At 54.7% G+C, this 21,446-nt stretch overlaps 2 protein-coding genes across 3 annotated transcripts in view; one reads left to right on the top strand and one right to left on the bottom strand.

Moving 5' to 3' along the window:
* Positions 1 to 21,446, top strand: part of LOC142572134 (elongation factor-like GTPase 1) — a 156,062-nt gene that overhangs the window by 93,537 nt on the left and 41,079 nt on the right. The gene's annotated exons all lie outside the window — the stretch shown is intronic.
* On the bottom strand, positions 4,391 to 19,856 carry aos (protein argos). Its single transcript, XM_075681025.1, has 4 exons — positions 19,486 to 19,856; positions 9,015 to 9,254; positions 7,674 to 7,835; positions 4,391 to 6,725 (listed from the first exon to the last, which is right to left on the bottom strand). Exons 1-4 carry the CDS (start codon positions 19,648 to 19,650, stop codon positions 6,525 to 6,527), a joined length of 768 nt encoding a protein of 255 aa, XP_075537140.1. The 5' UTR covers positions 19,651 to 19,856; the 3' UTR covers positions 4,391 to 6,524.

Raw genomic sequence — 21,446 nt, 5'->3', positions numbered from 1 at the left:
CTCTCCCGTCTCTCTACTTCGGTCAACCTGACCGCCAACTCTTTGCGATGTTAAAATAAACAAGTTGTTTCGTTGTTACCAGTCGACTCATGCTTTGCCGGGACCTTCGGATGCTTCCAGTTGTACCCCAGGCCGCCAGGCCAACGCTACCCTTGGGGCTTGCGACCCAGGTACAACCACGGGCGTCAGCGCCGAGTTCCCAACAGATCGTACCAGCGGTCCGATCAAAACAATATGGACTGCATTAACTGTGTGCCTGTCACATATATGCGGATGCGAGCGCATTAAGTACAGATGTTTCAGGACGTGTAACTTTCTTCTCCTCATGAATACATCGCACATGTGGGAAAGCCAAGTCTTCAAAGCCTGTGCAGCACAGGAACTCTAGCACTGCATGGCACCAGCACCAGTTTGTATTTCGATGTTTGCCTTTGCTGCGCAGAGTCAACTTCTCCGAGAAAGTCCCATTGTAGTTCTAAGTCACTTGCGTTCGAAAAATAAGAAGGTTAGTTATCGTAAAGGTATGAGCGGTTTAACGGCAGGAGTGAAGAAGGCGTGACAGGACTCACGCTTCTTCACTCTTGCCGTCAAACCGCACATTCATTTACGATATGTTGCACCGACTGGCCCAGTGGATTACTGTCATGAAGGTTAGCTATAGTTTTACCTAATGAACTAAGTGCCGATGCAAGCGTGACAGCTGACATCGCAAAGCAGAGGGTGAGTCTGTTAACTTGACGAACGGCAGCTTTCATCCGTAGATGCATATAGTTTCGCGTCATTCCTCTTCGTTTATAAGAGTTAGCTTTCGGGGGTTTTTTTTGCTTTTTTTTTTTTTACCGTTTCCAAAAATATTGAGGCTTGGCAAGGAAGCGTCAACTTATTAGTTCTCAGAATAATCGCTGACTTGAGTGTGCAACCCGTGGGCATGTAGCGAATTCTGTTTCGCATCTATTCTTAGCGTAGCGAAGGCTTACAGCGTTGACGTGTACCGGAATATACCGGGTGACGTATACACGTGAGAAGCAATGCTGGTGACGACATCTTTTGACTGTGTGTTTCCGGCGGTGACCCGTGTTTCGCTAACCTGCTGGCTTCGAGATGTCGACTATGACACAACCGTCACAATTTTTTTCATTTTTCTTTTCCGAGGTGGAAAATTCGACACAGTATGGAGGTCCCAATGCAGTCATTGACCATGGAACCTTCCTTTTGTAACTCTAGGGGTTGTATACTGGGTGCCGTTTCTCAGTACAGGCGGTCTTTCGGCACCACTTTACTCTATGTGATATTATCTCGTGTCAGACGTATAAGTTGTTGCCGACATTGGCGATGCCGGTAGCTGTGACAGAGCCGTCTGCGCCGGAAATACCGCACAGGCGAGGATCGCACACGCCGCCTGCTCGGCCGAGTCTGTGGCAACCAATCTGAAGCCGAATTCACGAAGCTTTTGTTCCTACGTACTCGCTTCCATTGGCTGGCCACCTTCACTGATAATATGTTCTGTATCAGTATCGGCCGGAATTTTCTCATGTGAACATTTTTTTTTCTTCTTTTATCGTGCGTCCGTGCCTGTGTGTGCGCATATATGGGCCCTATTCTTCTACGGCCCAGTCCCGTCTGCATCGTACCAGTGGTAGAGCTTCAGTAGGCGCCGATCGGCATGCTGTTATGACTTAAATACGTAGACTTAAAACGATATGGCACACATGTGTAAAAATATGAAAGTGGTATGCCGCTTTTCGCGGTGTATTCCACTCCTTATACACTTATTTGCCGCGCGTTCACACGCATCATAGAGTCGTGTTCTTATTCTAGAAGAGGCTTCGTACTATCACTCCGGTTCTATCTTATTGTGAAATAGAGTGTGGATGTAAAAAACGCATTGCGGCACTGGAGAGATAGTAAGAGCTTACGCAGTGCAGGCAGGTTAACGAGGCATCTTTTTATTATTTGATTTAGCCTTTAAGGAGAAGCTATAGTAAGAGAAAAGCACCAATAGCATAAAGGGTCCACACGATGCACAGGTAGCACGGAGAGCATGCAAGCACGTAGACGTCGGGAACCGGACAAGCGTGGGCAATCCTGCTCGCAGGCGGAGTTGCTGTGGGGGCGGTGTCGCAGGACCTTCTGGTCTATACGCCTGTCAAGCACATTGCGCATCGCTTCTCCATGCGCTACTCTAGTGTGAACAGGCACAGAGATGGTGCGCTAATTCATCGGCACAGTTAAAGGATGCCAGGAGACTCACTAGTAAGTTGATCTCAAGTTGCTAAAGTAATGCGCCGCTTCGGCAATCGTGGGCAACATGCCTGAACATTGTATGGTATTTAAGCGCAGTATGTGAAAAGAACGCCTTCAACTTTTCTTTTTTTTTTTTTTCTGCTGACTTGCACAAGGACGCGTGGCCTTAGGCGTCCGGGATGCCGCTTTGTAAAGCCACGCCCGGCGCTTCCGTGTTTAACGAAACTTCCGCGGATTTACGCGTTACTTTTCGTTTTTATGTGCGCAGCAAATGCTCACAGGTTTTCCCCTTTAGCCAAGTTGTTCGTAACACCTGCCAACGACTTTCGCTGACGACTTGGATGGCTATCTGCGGTCTCGCTAATGAAAGAAAGAAAAAAAGCTTTTCAGTCATACAGGTCTGTATAGAGCGCGTGACATCGGTGCGCCGTAGTAGGTTCAACGCGCCGTAGTCTGGACTGGGGCGCCGTTGAGTTTTTCGCTAGGACAGAGGCGTCCAGTCTTGGGGGAGCGCCGTTGTCGCGAGCCGACTTTCTCGCTTTTCTTTTCTTTTTTCTTCTTCGTGTGCCTTTCTTTCTCCTTCTCTTTTGTTTTTTTTTTGTTTTTCCTTGCTTTTCTCCCCGCGCACAACCGCCGGAGGGGAGTTGAACCGGCACGAAGACGAAGACGACGAAGGCGGAGAAAGGAAAATAAAGGAAAAAGAACAAGAGAGAGGAAAAAAAGAAAGCTTGAGAAAGACGAGCCTGGGGAGACGCGAGAAGGGTGTGTTGTGTACGCAGGGGCGTAAAAAAAGGAAGAGCTGAATAGTACAGTCGGGGGTGCAGAAGACAGTCGCGCTAGGAAGGCCCCCGGCAGACGGACTCGGCGGCGTCCGCGAGTCAGCGTGCGTGGAAGGTGCCTGCCGCGCGGGACAAGGGAGAGACGGGCCACCGTCTGCCGCCGGAGGAGCACAGGTTGTGGCGTTCGGAGAAGGCGCCCGTTGTGCACCACTCCCATCTCGCGACCCCTCCCCTCCTTCACCTTGCCCCGCCGAACATATGCGTGCGGAGGGAGGGCGCAGGGAGGTTGGGTTGTGACCTTGAAACTGAAATATCGTGCACCACCTCCCCACTCCGGTGATGCCGGTGCGCGCAGGAGCCGAGACGGAGCCATCCGCGCGCCTGGAGCGGCGCCACGTCTGTAGGCGCGACGGAGGGAGCCGGGTCGTCGCGCTGTGTCATTAGGAAGCGCGCCGGTGGGTTTCCCCACTGGGCGACCGCCTTCCTATCTGCGGAAGGCAGTGTGCGTGCGAGAAAGGGCTGCACGCTTTGTACGCGGCACGCGTGGGTGCCTGCTCTCCTGTCGCGGGATCGGTGGGGACGCCGCCACGGCGTCCATCGTTCCTGCTGCGACATCGCCTGCCTGCGCCTGCAGGCTCCCCGGTGCGCACCGTGAGCGAAAAGTGCAGGGGCGACCGCACGACTTGTTTACCGTGTTCGTGATGCCTGTCGGAGGTAGATGACGCGATAGCCGCTGTCCACCGAGTGCTCCTTACCGTAGCAGTGCCATCGCGTCGCGGCGGCTCCCCGTTTCGCTGCAGCGGCCTGGCCCGTGGCGATAGTGCGGCGTCCTCTCCGTGCGCGCGCGTGTCGCCGCGTACGGTCGGGGGCAGGCCTCCGAGCCGCGTCCCCGCAGCGCACGCGAGGAGAGCGGGGCAGCCGCGGGCGACAGCAGCAGCAGCCGGCGGAGAGGGCACCGCGCGATGCGCGTGCACGCACAGCGTGGGAACGGGCGCCCCTGCGCCCTGCCACGTCTAATAACTCTTTATCGCTATCGTAAATTTGAGCAGGGAAGGGGGTCACGCGGGGGGTCACGGAGGTCATCGCCGACCCTTTTGTTGTGAGGCGGGCACCGGGTCACCTTAATCGGCCTCCGGGTGGGCTTATTTATGGGGCGAGGAGGAGGGACTGCCTGTACTGGTGGTGTACCTGCCTCTCTCCCAGCGGCGGCCAGGCCCGCATAAAACGCAGGAAGCGCGTGCAGATGACGAGCGTCGTGTACCTTGTGCGCGAAGGTGTGTTTGCTTTCCGAGAAGAGTTTCTCTTCTTTCCTCTTCCGCTGCCCTTATGGCGTTGTTCGCGCGTTACTGAAGAGACAACTACTCGCATTTTATAATGATTTCATTAATTATATTTATTGATAACAACCTTCTGGCTTATTTACATCTGTACAAGTAAAAACGGGCAACACTCACTCTCGTTTTCTTTCCACCTCCGTCGAGAAGGAAACCTATCTACAGAAAAAAAAAAGAAGAAAATTGATGCCGGCCTATGTGGCTGAGGCGGCGTAAGTCCCACCGGAACGTCGCATGCGGGTGATCCCGACGCGGTAGCTAGCGGTCCTGTTTTTGTTTTTCGCGCACCCGTTCATATGTTCGCGCACACACCACACAACGGCGAAATTGCCCTGCTGTCGAACTGTCGTCATTGCAAGCGCGAGACGAGATGGCAACCCCCGTTCAGCACCGACGCGCACGTGCACACTGGCCGAGCACATGGATTTATGCTTGTTTGTGAATCCAACGTATCTAGTTCGTTCACGAGCTGTTTGCTGTGGTCCGTACTTGCAGAATTCCCCTGCAAACCCGGTCCACGCTTTTTGCATGCAGCACCAGTAGGCTTGTGAGAGTCACACCGGTGGCCTTTCTTCGTAGACCGCTTCGAGGGCCCTGTTTCATGCGTGCCTCCATAGCTGTACCAGTCAGCGCGTGAAGTGTCGGCGCCAGGGCAGGTCACTCGGTCGGCGACATTGCATTGCGTCCTCGCCACAGTCCAGGTCCTCATGGAGTACACACTGCGAACACCCTGCTTCGTCCGAAACTGTCGCCGACATTCCGCTGCTCTTCTGCTCAACCCGTATGTACAGACGACGACACGCCACCTGTGGGCTCCAATTCGCTGTGCCGATCAGTAGTTGTGCTGATACCGAATAATGTCAATAAGCGCTTTCAACCAGCTTCTGTGGTCCTTTTGTGCACACTTGCGGCAACAACCGCTGGAAGCCGATGACGCTCTCTGGACGTTCCTCTTCGGAGGCGGAGTAGTCGCAAATTGTCACAGGTGAAAGCAATTTTTTTTTCTTCGTCGTTGTACCACGCTGCTAACAGCCCGCGTACCCGCTGGATCTGGCACCATCTTCTGCGCTGTATCGTGGACGCTGCCAATGTTGCTCGGCTCGAAGGCTGCGGTGTCCTGTTTCGGCCATGAGCGCGGCGTCGACTTCCGCGTTGGCAGGCGCAGCGTCCGCGCCGTCTCTCGGAGGGAAGATGCCACGCCCAGGCCTTCGGCCATCTGAGTCAGTGTGGCGCCGATGGGACGTTCATGTGCCAGGCGGCCCACCGCGACGAATGACTTCGGAGGCCCCTTCCTTCCTCGGTCGACCCTCCCTGACAAGCCTGCGCCGCTCGCTGTTCTCTCCCGCTAATTTGCGCCTGCCTTCTTCGGACGAGAATTGCTACCAGAGGGAGGCGTCAACTTGCTTCGGGAAGCCTCGGGGTCGAGAGGCCCCGGCGCTCCTTTCTGCTTCGTGCGCGAAGTGAGGAGCACAGACTGCTGGGCTGCTGCTTTCCAGCATTCACGGATGCTGCGGACGTTAGTCATCGCTGCACGATGGGCCGCCGCATTCCTTCTTTTCTTTTCTTGCGATTCGTCACCGGGTCTCTGCTTTCGCTTGCACGTCATCCTTAGTTACATGGCGAGCCAGTAGTCTCCCATTCGCCTTGTCTACTGTGCTTCGTCATGCACCCTGCTCTTATTCCTCGGCTGGCTCGTGTATGCCTTTTGGTAGAGAAACCTTTAGAGCGCTCACTTTTGTATGCATTTCCACTGGCAAATTCGTATAGGCAAAGTGCTGCTTTCGTTTCATCGTGCCTTGTCCTTTTCTCGTTCGTTTCTCTCCTTTGTTGAGCGTTTCTTAAAGGTCGCAACGTATTGGGCCACGAATATCAGTGCGCTGTCGTTGTTGCTCCCGAAGTGCGTCGGCTTCGTGTCGTAGTGAACTCGTTTAAGCCGGGTAACCGTGATGAGGAAAGTTTCAGAAGACTGGCGTCCGCTTCTAAACACGGTCCTCGAAGCTCGGCCCGGCGGCCGGACAAGCACCGTGCACGGCGTATACGCGGTACTTCCCTAGAGAGGTCTTTCATCGGTGGCAGCGGTCGACCGTCGTGCTGCCTCGACGCACGGGCGAAAGCTCTTCTGCAACCTTTGTGAGGCGTCGGGGTCTTGCGCCCCGCTACATCGCGATCAGTGGTCGGGCGCGGTGCAGTAGGCCGAGTACGTCCGGACCCGGTCGTACCGGGGTCCGGGCACGGCCTCCGTGTGCTTGCCGGGGCAGTGCCATCCCCTGGGACATTGACAGAGCGTGCTGGCGTTGACCTCCTCCACGTCGGGCCTCTTTCGCACCGTGAACAGGCGGCAAGGCTCCTTCCGCTGGCAGCGCAGCCTCTGCGGTAGATGTAAAACGCTCGTTTACATTCGGTTTCACCACACACACACAAAAAAAAAGCGCTGTAGACACTTCTTACGCCTCGACTGTAGGCTCAGCAACGCCGCTTGCCAGGCGCTTGTGTGTGCTGAAGTGCTAGTGTGTTATGTATAGGCATGTATCGACGTCACGCATGCATTACACGTGTACATAGCTGATTGAGCTGAGCTGTCTATTCGCTCGTATTTTCCTGCTCAGCCTTACGCGGAGTAGCGGGCCAAAGACCCAGCTTATCCAGCCGATGGCGCCGCCTCTCTCTTACTCTTTTCTCCCTCGATCCTCCTCGCGGAAACAATACGGGAGTAACGAGATCCACTAATTGGAAATCGGACATTTAAAGTGAAGTTTATTGCGCCAGCCTAGTTGTAGCTGCTGTAAGTTAGTGCTCCTTTCACGAAACTCAGGGGAGACTGCGATATGTCGCGTGAATCACTCGCTCTCCAGAAGGAAAGCTGGTTAATAAATTATGTTTCGCTGTGCACTCACGCTCAAGCTTGTTTCCTTATACGCTCGCTGCTAAGTTAACCCCTTCGGTGTGGGCTTCTTTTTTTTCTTTCTTTCGTTCTCCTTTAAAATTTCTTAACTTGACAATTCGCCTTTCTGTGCTTACTGCTGTGACATCTTAGGTTGTTGCGAAAGGAAATATTTGGCCCGGTGTCACTCGATGCTGGCGACGAGCTCATAATATATATATATATCGGCTCTTCAAGGCGCGAATGCGCGTGTCCGTTCTTGTAAAATTTTATTATTATTATTGATGGCAGTCGGTTGAGTTTCGAGTATGCGTAGATGGTGCGAACGTAATTGAAAACTGCACTTCGCTAAGCTGCCAGTGGACGGGCTCATGTGGTCACCTCACGAACGCGTACCATGAGCATATCACGTATGCTGCCGGGTATATCACTTACGCTGAGTGGTGAGCAGGCAAAGGCGTAGCGTAGCACGGATGGCGTCGCCAGTGGGTTGGACCCTTTCAGCTGCGGCTGCCGGTGCTTGAAGATGTAGGCCACAGAGCCACGTGGGCACAGGCAGTGCACCGTCTGCTGCATTGTGCCGTTTGACGGAGACGCCTGCGGGGAGGACGAGGAAACGTAGTTGACTCTTCATTGAGCACTCCAAGAGAACCGCGAATGGCACGCCCGAGCTACGTTTACACGAACCCGATAATGTCGGGTCGAGTCGGCTTGTTAGCACTAACGGGTCGGGCCGAGCGAGCGTCTGGGCGAGTTCGGTCAATCCACCTGCAAGGGGTTGATTGACTCGCCAAACCCACTATGCGAATGTATGTAAATTAACGCAGTCGTGTCGGGTTGGATGGGCTCAACTTCTGACTCGACCGTCGAAACGCGTCGGGTTTGTGTAAGCGAAGCTTATGGCGCACTGAAATCGCGTCGTCTTTGCAGAATCTGGTAGGCCGAGCAACCGACGAGGATCGACAACTAACATATGGTTCATTGTGTTTTTGCGCTGCTCTCATGGGGAACTGCCGTATAGCAACAAAGACGCGTTTTCCTCGTGTCATCAGCCACCGTGTCACTTGGAGTCATGTATGGAAGCATGGACGCCATCTGATGATGGTGTGTCGGGACTCGGCCGATAGGCGCGCATGCGAATTTTGTGGTCATCCAGTGCTTTCTAGAAGCACTGCGTCGTGAAGCCTTGGCTTCATTTCTTCAGGACAAGTGTTTCTTATACGACGCTGCGTTAGTGATATGTAGCGAGACCTTACGCGTTGACGCCTTTCTAAAATGTTCACAAACAATTCGTGTCTGCTGGTTTTCCTTGATACACTTCGCGCGTCGCTTAAATGGCCGCCGGGGGATCGACGTTTAGCCTCAAGCGTAAATGCAAGCTCTTCCCGCTGACGAAGGCAAAATTCTTCTTGCGAGACAACTACACTCCTAAAAAAGTTTGCACCCTTTGGGGCGTATCTTGTCCCACAACAATAATCGTCATCTGTCTTGCCCGCATTTCCGTTCTTTAACGCTGTGAGCGCGGTACTTCCAAATCGCAAACAGCATGCGCGTTATCAACGTTACATAGCATTGTCGACAGGAAACGCAAGCAAGGCGGATGACGATTACTGTTGCGGGACAAATGTACACCCCAAAGGGCGCAACTGTTCTAAGAGAGTATAGTCCCGCCCTTCGCATTTCGAGCTGCGAAACCTGCTGGAGCTCTTGAATGGAAACAATGTGTTACCCTGACATGTAGCGAAGCGGTGGTTGCGTACGCGTGTGAACACATACCTGCACGGTCCAGGCGGCGTCCCTGAAGTACCGGCAGCGGGGCAGGTCGTCCACGGGCTCGCACAGCTTGAGCAGGCGCCACTTGTCGCGCACCGTGTGGCCGTCGTGGGCGTCGAGGCTGCGCGGGCAGCTCTGGCCTCCCGGGCAGCGACACTGGCGCTCCACCCACGGGGTGCCGTACGTGTCCACGCGGTTGCACACGGCGCGCGGACCGCACTCGGGAAGCTCCGACTCCGAGCTCTGCGGGGAAGCAAAGCGCGGCATTGAGCACCGTCGCGGCGAGGGACCTGCGCAGGAAAGCCGACTGCACGAGCTTTTTTCCGCGGTGACTGCAGCGCTGTATAGCTAACAGAGAGGCAAAGGCAGGTCGGGGGCCCAGCTTCAGGCAAAGATTTTGGTTCGTGAGGACCGACTTGTCGTCGCCCTTGCTGGTAATTATGTTCGTACTCGCGATTGATCGGGACCTGTTTGTACGATTCGATTCGCCAATGCACGGGACGGGCTCTGGTTTCCGAGAAAATAGATGCAAGGTGTGAAATGGGGCAGTTCGCATCTATCGCTGCATGCAAACGAGAAATGGCGCAGAGGTCTCTGCAGGCTTGGGTCAGCAGACTAACCACGTGAGACTTGGATTTTGTTTTCTTTCTTAAAGAGAAAAAAAAAAAAGGCGGCCAGTGGACCGTGGCTATAACTTCGCAACGCGTTTGTTTTGGGGGCGTACCAACTATATGAAATACACTTTTTCTTGTGACCTCAACATCCATCTAATGGCACGGACGTGTATGTGTCGCACACTTTTCAACGTAACCAGGTAAAGCGCGTCATCAAGTGAACCTCCAATGCGTTTCCATCTGTGTGCAAGGCGAATGGACGGGGCAAGTACACCGGGATGGAAATGCGCCGCGTGGAATTGGAAGCCTTGAATAAGCATCCTGCGTGTAAACGTCGCTGCGGCAGGGAGGGGCGGCGGGCGGGCGCATACAGTATGTGTTTCCCATACAAGCCTTGGCTTGCGCGCAAATTTATCAAGTGGTGTGGCCGTACACTCTTGGGCTATCGCTATCACCGCGCGACGATGCGCAGGGTTCGAGGAATCGGGAAGAGAAGGCGTCGGCTGTCGGTGGCCAACAAGCCGCCCACGCTGACGGCGGACTTATTTTCGGTGCCCGGCAAAGTTTCTGGGAAGCTCTTTTGACCGCCCTCGGCCAATCGTGGGCGTTACGTATAGCAGAAGCAGCGATTCGAGAAAGGAGCTTCTCTAAAGCGCGCTCACGCGCGTAGCATCTTGCCCCCCCCCTCCCCCCCACCCTCCCTCCACCGGCTTGCAGAGACCTGGCGCGTGGGCATCGCACGTAAACAGCCTCGCTCTCAGCTTTCCCCGTTTTTCGATGGACCGTATACGGAGTCTGCCTGCGGCATTTTTTCTTTCTGTTTTTCGACCTTCTCCGTGACCCGAAACGTGCGACCTTTTGGATCCTCTCTGGCAACTTTCTCTTCGTGGTCGAGTATATAGCCGAGAGTATAGAAGCAGAGGAGCTTGAAACAGATGGCACGTGCTGACCGTAAGAAAAAATGAAAAGAAAAGAAAAAAATTTACTGCGCGCAAGCGCTGGTCGATATTCGAAATTGGGTCTGCTGAACGTCCGGGGGTGCACTTGCGCAGTCCCAAGCAGTTCGCGAATTCTATTTGTCGGAGTTGCTGCCCTTTGTTTTTTGGCTGCATATACAGTACACATAAGAGGGCGCGCTTGTTCGTTTGATCGATTCAGTTCGTCGAAATTTCTGGCTAATGGGTGAATCGGTGCTGCCCTATACACAGTCGAATAGAGCTGTCTTTATCGAGTCGACGTAAAGTGCGCAAGCTCCCGCAAGCGGAACGACGAAAACTTGTCTCGCACGACAACTCGTTCTCGTGGAAAGCCTTGCTTCGAATCGACCGGTCGTCAAGGGAGACAAGCAGCCAATTGTCTGACGGCGTGATGACGTGCTGTCTCCACTCTGTTGGTGCGGAATGTTATACGGGGATTCCGGCACTTTGCCGAGAGGACTTGGAGCCCTGTTCTGCGTGTGTCTGGCACTTCTCGTGGAAAACAAATGATTCCGCGCTTACTTAGTATTCTGTGCGCGCTGTGCACACACCGCGCGCAGCATCGTCCGGCCCCTTGCGTTTCCCGCTGCGCACAGTGTAGCGCGGTTGGGCTGCTCCAATCTGCATCGCTTCCGCGCCAGTCGCCGCGAGAAGTTTCGACGCCAGGAAAACGCGGCTGCTGGGCGGCATGCGAAACGCGGCGGCGGGTCCACCAGGGCCGCAGCCGTCGTCGTGGGCGAACAACACCTCTCCGGCGCGGGCCGGAACGCACGGCGGCACCGCGGCGCGCAGGCGGTGCCAACTGGGTCAGCCTGCTCGCACACTGCCGTCCCACGGCCGTTTTCGTTTCCCCACTCATGTGTGTCCCCGGAACGCTGTGTGGTGCGCGGCCGGTATGCGGGGTGAGCGTCCTCTCGGCAATGGCAAACCCGTTTATTAGCGCAGTGGCCACGCGCCCCAACGCGTGGGCGGTGTTCTCCGCTCTCGCTGCCTCGAACTGCCGATCGCCGCTGCCCGCTTGGCCGGCATGCAGTGCGCGTGGTTCCGAGAACGAATGGCACGACTGTGGTTGCGCACACACAGGCACGCACGCACGCACATCGCGGACAGGTGGGCCGTTGGTCGCGGACGAGCCCCGTCCGCGGTTCATCTTCTTCTTCTCCCGCGGGCCGCACAGATTCCTTTAGAGGACGTGGGCTGCCCACGTCTTCGCGATGCGAGGGCAAGAGCAGCGGGAGCCAGCCTCAGGAAATGCACACCCCGATGGTTCCTTCTGGCTCGCGTGCCCTCTCTCCCCCTCCACGTCCCGGGCCGACCACGTTCTTGCGCTCTCTTGACTGAGGAGCGGGGCCAGTTCGCATCTCGAGACTTATTTCCCGGCCAGCCCGGTCCTAAGGGAGGGAGGAGAAATAGCATCGTCGCCCCCGAGAACGAAGGACGTCATGCACGCAACGCTGCGGACGGTGTGCCTAAGCTCGCGCGCTTTATGGGATGATCATCGAGCGAGCAGAAAAACGAGAGAAGAAGAAAGAGGGGGAAGGTGGGGCACCCTCTACTTGCACGAAAGAGCACGGAGGCAGGTGATCGGGTGGGGAGAGGAGCGGGGGTCCTGATGGTCCGCGGGCGTCCGGAGAACGCGCTGCGCCAGCGCCTGCCGATGATACTCATCGCGCTCCGATGGGACGGGCGCGGGCTGCTGGCGTTCCCGCGTGCCAGTCAGCGGATGCCCGGGCCGAGAAGGCATGATTGATACCGGCGCACCGAGTGGCGCCCTGCCTCTTGTCTTCTCCTTCCAGCGTGCTTCACTTTCTCCGGGGCCACTTGTTCGCTGGGGCGCAGCTCACGGGCAACAATGGGGGATTGGCTCCTCCGCGCCTGGCGCATTCATTTTCCAGAGGGTGCAATCAAGGAGACCCTTTATTCCGCGCTCGCCCAGTGGGCGCCTGCATGCACGCACCCCCACCCCTCTCTACGCTCGCTGAAAGACGAACGTTGGTCCTCCTGCAACGACCACGCGCGTACATACGTGAACGCATAACCGAGGGGGCACTTAAATACGCGCGCCCGTGGCGTCCGTTGGTGTACGTGTGTATGTATACGTGTCCAGCGCACACTCGCTCGCGCACACACACAAACAAGCGTCCTGGGGCAACGACGCTGCGGCAGGCGCGGTGCAGAGTGGTGGTGCTGGATGCAGGCGAGAATGAACGCGAGAGTGTGTTGCGTGTCGTATATGCATGCGCGCATAAGAAATGAAGAAGAGAAAAAAAAAAGAAGAAAGAAGGAAAGAGAGAAAGAAAGTTTGGATTCCACGGAGGGGAGTGAAGGAAACAGAAACCAGCTCGGGGGGTGAATGGCGGCGGTCGGCCGCCTCCTTTCTCGGCGCACGTCGTCGTACGCACACCAGCGCTGCTCACGAAGGCTCTACGCTACGCACGGCGCGCCACCGCCGCCGCGGCACTCACGCTTCTCGGCCCTGTACGCACGCCCCTTCTCGTAGAATGGAGAGGAAGCCGAGGGGGAGAAAAAAAAAATGCAAAGAGCCGTGGAAGCAGCAGAGGCACGGGAACCGGTTTTCAAGACGGCCCGCGGGCTGCTGCTGCTCCTGCCGCCGAGGAAGGCAGTAGTAAGTGCGGTCCCGCGCCCAGGGCGTCGTCGTCATTTTCGTCGTCGCCCTCGGAATCTTGGCTTCCAATGCAGGCTCAACTCCCCCCCTCCTCACTTCATCGCTGCCCGATCGCCAGCCCGAGGGCTTCCTCGGCGCGCTCGGCCATTCAAGGCGCGTGGGGCGAGGTAGTGGGGCAAGGATGCAGCATAGCGCTGACTTCGAGCACACACACAGCTTCTCGCGACTTCTCCGGGTTGGCGACCGCTGTGCCGACACACGGTGATCGTGCTCTGCTCTGTGGAGGCCTTTCAAAGTGTCGTTGCAGAAGCGAATGCGCCACTGAAGTGAAAAACGAACCCGGTAGGAAAGCGCGTTGTCACTCTGCAGGCGCCACGCGTTCTAGTTTTATTACCGCGGCAAAACCTTTTTGCTGAGCGCACGACAAATCCGCACGTGTAGGCGGCACCGTCACGCCAAACGCTTGCTCGGCGAGTTCAGTGTTGGCAACCTTTACGACATTTCCATTCGGAGGAGTAGCAGTTGCTCCGGAAGCGACTTCCCTCGAACTTATATGACGCTAATTTCAGGTGAAATGCAAGACCTTGTCGAGGGACAGTATAGTAGATGCTCCACCACTTGCCACGCGCGTTAGTGGTCGGTCAGAGCAGATACGTGTTGCTGTCGACTTCTGATGATCCTGAGTGCGCTCTGCTCGCCGTACAGCAAACTTGAGCTTTTAGGAAGTTGGCACGGTCAAGGCGTCGCCACGACGAACGTATACTCGTTCGGGCGCCAAGAGAAAGAGATATCTTTTTTATTTAATAGCAGCCCTTAATACGCAGTTTTTTTTTTTTTTTAGATTATTAATGCTCTTACCAGGTCTGGCCCAACACGTCACGGACGTGCTGAGCAAAGGCCTGGAGGCGAAGAGGTGTCATGAGCAGCGTTATTGAACACCCTGGAAGGATTTCTCTACCAGCTGCTGAAGAACGCGTAAACAAAGCGAGCACGACATGGTGCAGTGCGTGCGCTGCTAGGCGCTCCCGCCAAAGACCGTTCCGCAGGGCCACTCCCTGCGCTGGTCTTCAGGTCCTTTTATATATCGCGTGCCACGCCGGTGAGTACCGGGCCACGCCCCCACCGGCTCCCGCCCTATCCCTCCTTGCGCGATTTGGCCGATTTCAATGAGTGACCGTGTGTGGTCCGTCCGTGCTGACGCGAAGCTCTCTGTTCGTGCTTGTGATCAATGCGACTCCTGCAAAACCGCAGCCCGTTTCATCGCAAGACATCACTGCTTGTATAAGCGGAATTAGCGCTTCCCAAAGGCATTGGGGAACCAGGAAAAAAAGAATGTGGCTTCGTCCCTCATCAACGTCCTGTTGAAAACTGTAGCAGAACATAGACTGCCGCTGCTGTTTAGAATTTATCAATATTTTTTTTTGTTTCTCACCAAAAGCATCGACATATTTTTGCCAAGAGCTTGTATCAGCGAGAGAGGACAATGAAAAGCTCTACAGCTATGGACTCTCCCTGCCGCTTGTCACGGTACATTTATACGCGAAGCCTTCTTTCTTTCTATTTCTTCGTCCTCCGTTTTGACCCCTTCTGCATCCACAGCAGCTGGCCACGTACTCTTGTTCACCTCTCGTTTAAATGTTTCTCTCATCCTTTTCTTCGCGTCATACACCCGAAGCGTCAGTTGACTTTGTCTTCGAGTTTCTTGGTCGCTAAAGATTGGTAATTGTGCTCGTTTGCTTTTGATTCGAGAGCTTTCTATAGCGGCTATAGGTCTTCCGCTGACTTCCTTCACCCGAATACGCGACGCTGATAGTCTACATTCTTTCGTGACAATTTAGCGGTTCTGTGTGGCTTTAAGGCTATTACACGTTAGCATCGTCGCGCAGCTTGGTTACCTCTATCATGCGATGTTTGAAAAATGCGTATTTGGCGTGTGGCTTCTGCGTTCACTTGAAGTCGAACGATCTTATCCGCTTTCAAAAGCACAGAAACGCCACCTCACAGGGCCGTTAAATACGCACATATACAACGTTTGTACTCTGCCAGCGCGCTTCGTTTAAACACTGTACGCTGACAGCAGAATAAAACATGCCCGCATGGCATTGTGCTTTAGTCAACTCGACGACACCACAAGCGACGTTGACAGGCCTCTTGACATACCATTACATTCGTTGGTAGCGACAGCCGGTTTGAACCAGGCGGCGATGTTGTACTTTGAGATAATTGCACGCTTCCGCAGTAGAAGATATAGGCGTCGCCAAGAGCCAGCACTGTGAAAGAGAGCGGCTGAGACAAGTTCCGCGCGCTTCCGCAACGAACGCTCATCCGGCATTGTCCTATATACATATGCAGGGTGTCCCAGCTAACTTAGCCCGAGTTTAATAATACGCCGATGCACTACGCGACCAAAAGCATGTTGCTGAGTGTTGTACGGAGTAAGTCACGCTATTTTCTGTATTGTGCTTAATTGGATAATTAAAGATTAATCAACCAACTTCGGAAGTAACAAAGTTAGGCAAAAAGTTCCAATTGGAAAGTTGTAGAGCGCTTTGCAAAATGTCCGAATAAACAGTTTCAAGCTTTCTATCTATTAGACATTAGTGTTTTTCTGCTTACTGCAAATGCCCGTGAAATACAAAAGCACACCACGTGACATGTCTGCTTGCGCGACGTGATTTCAGCGCTCCCAAACGCTCCGCGTACTAACGAACGTAGTATATACAAATACAAAAAATACAAAATACAAATACAGGAATACAAAAAATAGTGTGACTTCATACAATAGTCAGCAACATGCATTTGGTCGCATCGTCTTAGAGTGTATCGGCATATTTTAAACTCTGGCTAAAGTCAGCTGGGACGCACTGTATACTGTCTACCTGTCAGAACCGTTGGAACGGCTCGAAGGCTCATGCAGAGCACAATGTCGCGCGTTCGATTGACGACTGCATTCTATCAGAGGCGGAACTTCCACTAAAGCGCGCGTGCGCTTACAAATGCTTCGGCGTATACGTTAAAGAACATCACGCAGTCGAAATTAACCCGGAACCAACTTCTGCGACGTTTATCACACATAATTCGAGTGTAGTTTCAAGGGACTACCAGATCAACCACCCACTCAATCCGTCGCACATCGCTGATTATTTCTGTAAGAAATTTTGTTTGTTTTTTTATTATTTACTTTTGACTTCGCCTATAGTCTTACGTCATTGTCGCTGCAGCGCCTGCTCATGTCCCGCCCGCAAGTGATCCGTATGTTCTAATGACTGCTGATCCTACATTATCCTGAATCATGAAGTGTATGTGGATGCGGCGACTTGATTATGCACTATGCCACGCGAGCAGTCCATGCATGTTGCAACTGTTTATATATCGTCGGAAAAAAATATGTGATCCAAAATCATTTGTTTTGTAGAACATCCTACACGGAAACGTAACTTGTGCTTGACCAAACGAACCAGTCTCGAGTGTTCAACTTGGGAGTTCGTTATTACAATTTCTTTTTATAGCGTCGCGTTCTTTCTTGCCCATTCACATGTCTGCACTTAACGGCAATTGGCGAACTGCCTAAGGTATGGTGATCACCAAGAGCCGCAGAAAAACGCGGAACTCGGACGCAGAGACTTTAACTTCACCCAACTGAGGACATATAGCAACTCTGCCCGAGGCACTGTGATTTAGTAGTAGTAGTAGTAATGAGTAGTAAGTAGTAGTAGTAGCAGTAGTAATGAAAAGCTTAATGAATCTGCGGTGGAGAATAGTAAAAAGACCACAGGAATATCGATGGCGCAAAATCAGGGAACAAAAGGAATGCATTTAAATCACCGCAATGGTCGGCGTTGATCAAGGCTGTCAACGCGACTTGCGATTGCCCTGTTGCCCCATCTGTCCCGCGTGCTCTCTGACGCCCGTTTTAAGCGCATGCCAATCCAGCTAGCTGCACTGTATGCTTCTCAACCAGCGGTATTTGGTCACAGCGCATCACAGCGAACGGCCGCGAAACGGCGGTTCAAGCAGCGAAGGCGCTCTGTTGCCAAGGCCTTGTGAGGTGCTTGTACACACCGCTACTAGACCCCTCCGCGCAGTGCCGGATAGTTCACAAATTATGCCACTTACATCCTCTGGCGGCCGCGGCGCTTATATAGCGGGCGGGCTCCGAAAACGGGCGCCATGCGGCCTCTCTCAGCCCGTTGGCGGCGTCGAGTGCACGTCGCGCGCCAAGGTGACGGACCGAAGGCGGCGACGGCTCGGCGCCCGTCGTAACACAGTGGAAGGAACGAGGATGGAACGAGGGGGCTGACATTTTGGAGCTGCGCGAAGGCGCCTTCGGAGCGGCACCTGTTGCTTCCGGAGAGACGCCGCGCTGCTACTGCCGCCGGCGAAAGAGGAACGAGCAAGGAAGAAGAGATGCCGGAACGAACGACCTGTGCCAGTGGTGGCAGGCAGCAGAAAGGCCCTCGGTGATTTGTATTCGGTGGCGACCTTACGGCGGCCCGAGGCGTGGCCTGTGAAGGTCGTTTAGGAAGTGTGCTCCCTCTTTTTCTTCCCCCATAACGTCTCCCCCCCCCCGCACCCTCCGGCGCGGTTCTTCCTTTTGTTTCTTTTCCGGTCCCCTTCTTCCGAGTATGCGTGCGCGCTTTTAGCAGTCGACTCCGCGTCGCGTGGATTGGCTAAATGCGATGTGTGTGTAAAGGCAACGCCGCGAAGAAGCATTGCGTCTACTTGAGAGAAAGTTGCGTCAGGCTGGTGGGCGATGTTATCGGTAGCTGCGCGCTTCATTGTTCTTTTTTCTATGTTTCGTTTTTCGTTTCGATGCTTCTTGTCACAGTTGTCGTTTTGTTCGCGATACGGACGACGACGGTGGGTATCGAAACTCAATTAGCAGATCGTGCCGCTGCTAACGTGCTTAATCTCTCTTTTTTTTTTTTCCATGGGAGGGGGGTCGCGACCACTGCGACAAGATTCGCCAGCCTTTGCTCATATGTCAGATAACCTACTGCGCGCAGGCTTTTATCCGCCAACATTGACGAAAACGCTCGTCACTTTTGCCAAATCGCCTTCAGCTACCGAAGGGCGGGCGGTGCATGCGCTCCGTTCGCTGCACGCACCTGAACGCAGAGCGAACGAACCGATCGCTCACGTTACCTCTCGCCGCCTGGCAGGAGTGGTGCGATTGGCGAGCGACGGTTCGCGCGGGAAATTGAACACCGAAATACGAGCGCGTGTTTTCGAGGAAGCCCGGCACGCCAACGAACGAAACGGCGGCGCTGCGGCGCCGGCCGCACTGGGATGTGACATCGTGTCCTCTACGAATCTCATCTCGCGGCAGGCTTGTGTCGCACGGGCGAGCTGCGTTTACGGTGAGTAGCAATGAGCAAAAGCGTCGCCGTCAATGCGGAGTGCGCAAACCGGAAGGAAGCGCGCCCGTCACTACTACGCCTCCCGAAAACAGCAGCGGCGATGTGCGTTTCACTTGACACGCGGGCTCTTCTGTCCCGTCAGCGAACCTGGAACTTGACGATCAGGCTTGTGCGGGTGCGCAGCACGCCTCGCATTTCGATAAAACGCGCAGAGGGAGGCGTAAGTGCAGGAAGCCGTCAGCGACCGCGACTTGTCAATGAAGCTTCGACGTCGTGGGGGAGCTCCTTCTTTCTTGGCGTCAATCTTATCTCCTCGTCATTGACACAACCGCGCAGCTTCTCAAGTGCCGCCACTTCTCAAGGCGGCGGTAAAGCTCTCCCGACTTGTAGCGGCTCTCGTGTGTCAATTCTCTGCGACGGCTCTAGTGACCATGGGAGCCTGCCGCGTCACGGCCAGTGAAACCTTGCTTCTCGTCCACAGGGCAAGAAAGACAGGCCAACAAGACTGACGCTTTCAGTTGCCTCGGGAATACGACAGTGCTCCTAGCAAACGTGCTCTTATCCTCTTCGGAGTGCGCCTCGTATTGGCAACGCGTCTGCCCCCTTGAGATCTGCCACTGTCCCACTGTCTGTCTACGTGCCGAATGGTGTGGCGTCATTGCGAGCCTCTGTGAACGCGTGCCGCCCTTCTATAATGCAAGCGCGAGTCTCGAGTTGCTTGGAGAAAGGAGTATTCTCCAAGCGGTTGAACTGCATCCAGCCCTGGGCGCACTCGGTGTGTTCCCTTCCCAAGCTCCGTCCATGCTCGCGGCGAAATGTCTGCGCCTAGCTTCTAGAAAGATGCGCCACTGCACGCCGCGGCACCGCAGGCATGCTCGCGGCAGGTGCGCCACTCACCCCGCTCTGGTAGAAGAGTCTCTCGACGCGGGCCCCACTGCTCAGCGCGGGCGGCGCAGCGAGCAGCGCGGCCAGCAGGACCAGCGTGGCGGCGGTAGCCGTCGGGGGCCTCGACGAGCCCAGCGCTTCGGCCTGATCCCGGTCCGTCAGCGGCAGCAGTCTCATAGCGGCCGTGGTGGCTCCTCCTGCGACTTCATTGAGCTGCTGCGTGAGTGCCGGGGCCTTGGCATCGACTAGGCCTGCCTGCTTGCTCGCTGCTTCCTTCCCCGCCGCTGACGTGCCGCGAGGAGGAGGGGCGGTGGTGGGGTGCGCCTCCTCTCCTCCTTCGCTTGCGTGCGTGTGAGCGAGTTCTTTTTCTTCGAGGAGGAGGAAAAGCTTTTTCGTGAATGGAGCTCGCTTTCTCGCTGCGCTTCTCTTTATTTCTCTTTCTTTTTCCTGCTTCCTTCCTTCTCCTTCTTCGAGTGATTCGCTCCTCGCCGGGGGCCGCGCTCGCTGTGTGTGTGTTTACAAACACGGCGGCGGAGAGGAAGGAAGGAGCGCCGTTCCACTGCTAGGAGAGGGCGAGAAGGAGCGCTTCGTGACGTCACTTAGGAGTGGAAAGATGAATGCGGGAGGCGAGGAGAAGGGCGAACGACGAGAGAGCTGCGTGGCGCGTATCGTGCGTACTTGCGACCCTGCTCTGTGGACGAAAGTTGCGTCCCAAGTCCACGCTGGATGCCCCCATCCTGTTCTCTTCTTCCTTTCTTTCTTTCTTTCTGTCTTTCTTTCTTTCTTTCTTTCTTTCTTTCTTTCTTTGCAAGGGAGAGAGGGGCGGCGTCATTCCGATCCTTTCCCGTGATCTGCTTCGGCCGCGGTTGCGTCGTGCTTTCCCTCGGCATGGGAAAGAGGGGCTCGCAATTTACAAGACCCGCCAACCTGCCTTGCATCTCCCTGCTTGGTATTAAAGTAGAGATACGAAGTGCTACTACCGCTTGGCCCGCGATGCTGCCCTGCAGGCGCGTGGAACTTGTTCGTCCAGAAGCGATACAAGAGAGGCACGCGACCAACTCTGCGCATGCATGGGTGTCGAGTCCCCGCGCTTTCGCGACCCGAGATTTACTTGCCGCAAGCTGCATACGTCGGCGCTTGCTGGCCCCGCACTTTGGTTCCTTTTTTGTTGTTGTTGTTGTAGTTGTTGTTTGAGCCGTAGCTGAGAGACAGTCCCTGGACGTTGCTCGTTTTTGTCCTAACATTTTCTTTTTTTTTTGCATCGATGTTCATTCTTTTTCTCGTGATCTTCCTTGCAATCGTATGTATGTACGTGTACACCTTGTCCCGGTCGCCTGCTGATTGAGGGTTTCAGATTTCTCGGGCGTTACGCTCGAGTGCACTCGCGTAGTGTCCTCCCCTTTTCCCTTCCATGCGTGTTGCTGATCGTGTAGGAGAGAGAGAGAGAGAGAGAGAGAGAGAGAGAGAGAGAGAGAGAGAGAGATGGTCCGGACTTGGACTCGCGCGCTTTCGGTCACGCTCGAGGGCGTCCTGCTTCCTCGCGTAGGAGCGCGGTCGCCGCTGTGGCTATCGGTTCCTGCGGCGAGTCGGCTGCACGACCGCGGTCGCGACGACCGTCACTCTTTGAGGGAGCGAGCTCAATGTATAGGATGGGTAGGCAGATGAATATTGCCTCTGTTGAGTATGAGAGAGTCAGAAAGAGAACCCTCCATTGAAAACATTTTCTTTGCCAGCAAAGGGCTCCCTTGTGTGCCACTCTAAAGAAAGGGAGGAGTGCGAAAGACCGCAGCAATATCAGAAAGCATTAAGGAACGTAGGTTATCCTTATTTCGCTGCTTTCGTTGAAGATGACCGTTATGGCGAGCGCTAAAGCGCTATGCGCGACCTTTGAGCGGAAGTCTATTGGATGAAAGGAAGATATACACAGGGTGTCCCACATAACTTGAGCCAAGGATTTTAAAATGAAAGACGCG

This window comes from Dermacentor variabilis, chromosome 2 (genome assembly GCF_050947875.1).
Source record: "Dermacentor variabilis isolate Ectoservices chromosome 2, ASM5094787v1, whole genome shotgun sequence".
NCBI lineage: Eukaryota > Metazoa > Arthropoda > Arachnida > Ixodida > Ixodidae > Dermacentor > Dermacentor variabilis.
The sequence above is the reverse complement of the archived record's forward strand: the minus strand, read 5'-3'. Positions and strand labels throughout refer to the sequence as shown.

What these genes read in the sequence shown, in the direction of transcription:
- aos (XM_075681025.1), bottom strand. Translation starts at nt 19,650, where the DNA reads ATGAGACTGCTGCCGCTGACGGACCGGGATCAGGCCGAAGCGCTGGGC. An exon ending in ACGCCGCCTGGACCGTGCAG is followed by an intron (nt 7,836 to 9,014) that starts GTATGTGTTCAC and finishes TCCTCCCCGCAG; the next exon opens with GCGTCTCCGTCAAACGGCAC. An exon ending in TTGCCTGCTCACCACTCAGC is followed by an intron (nt 6,726 to 7,673) that starts GTAAGTGATATA and finishes CATCTACCGCAG; the next exon opens with AGGCTGCGCTGCCAGCGGAA.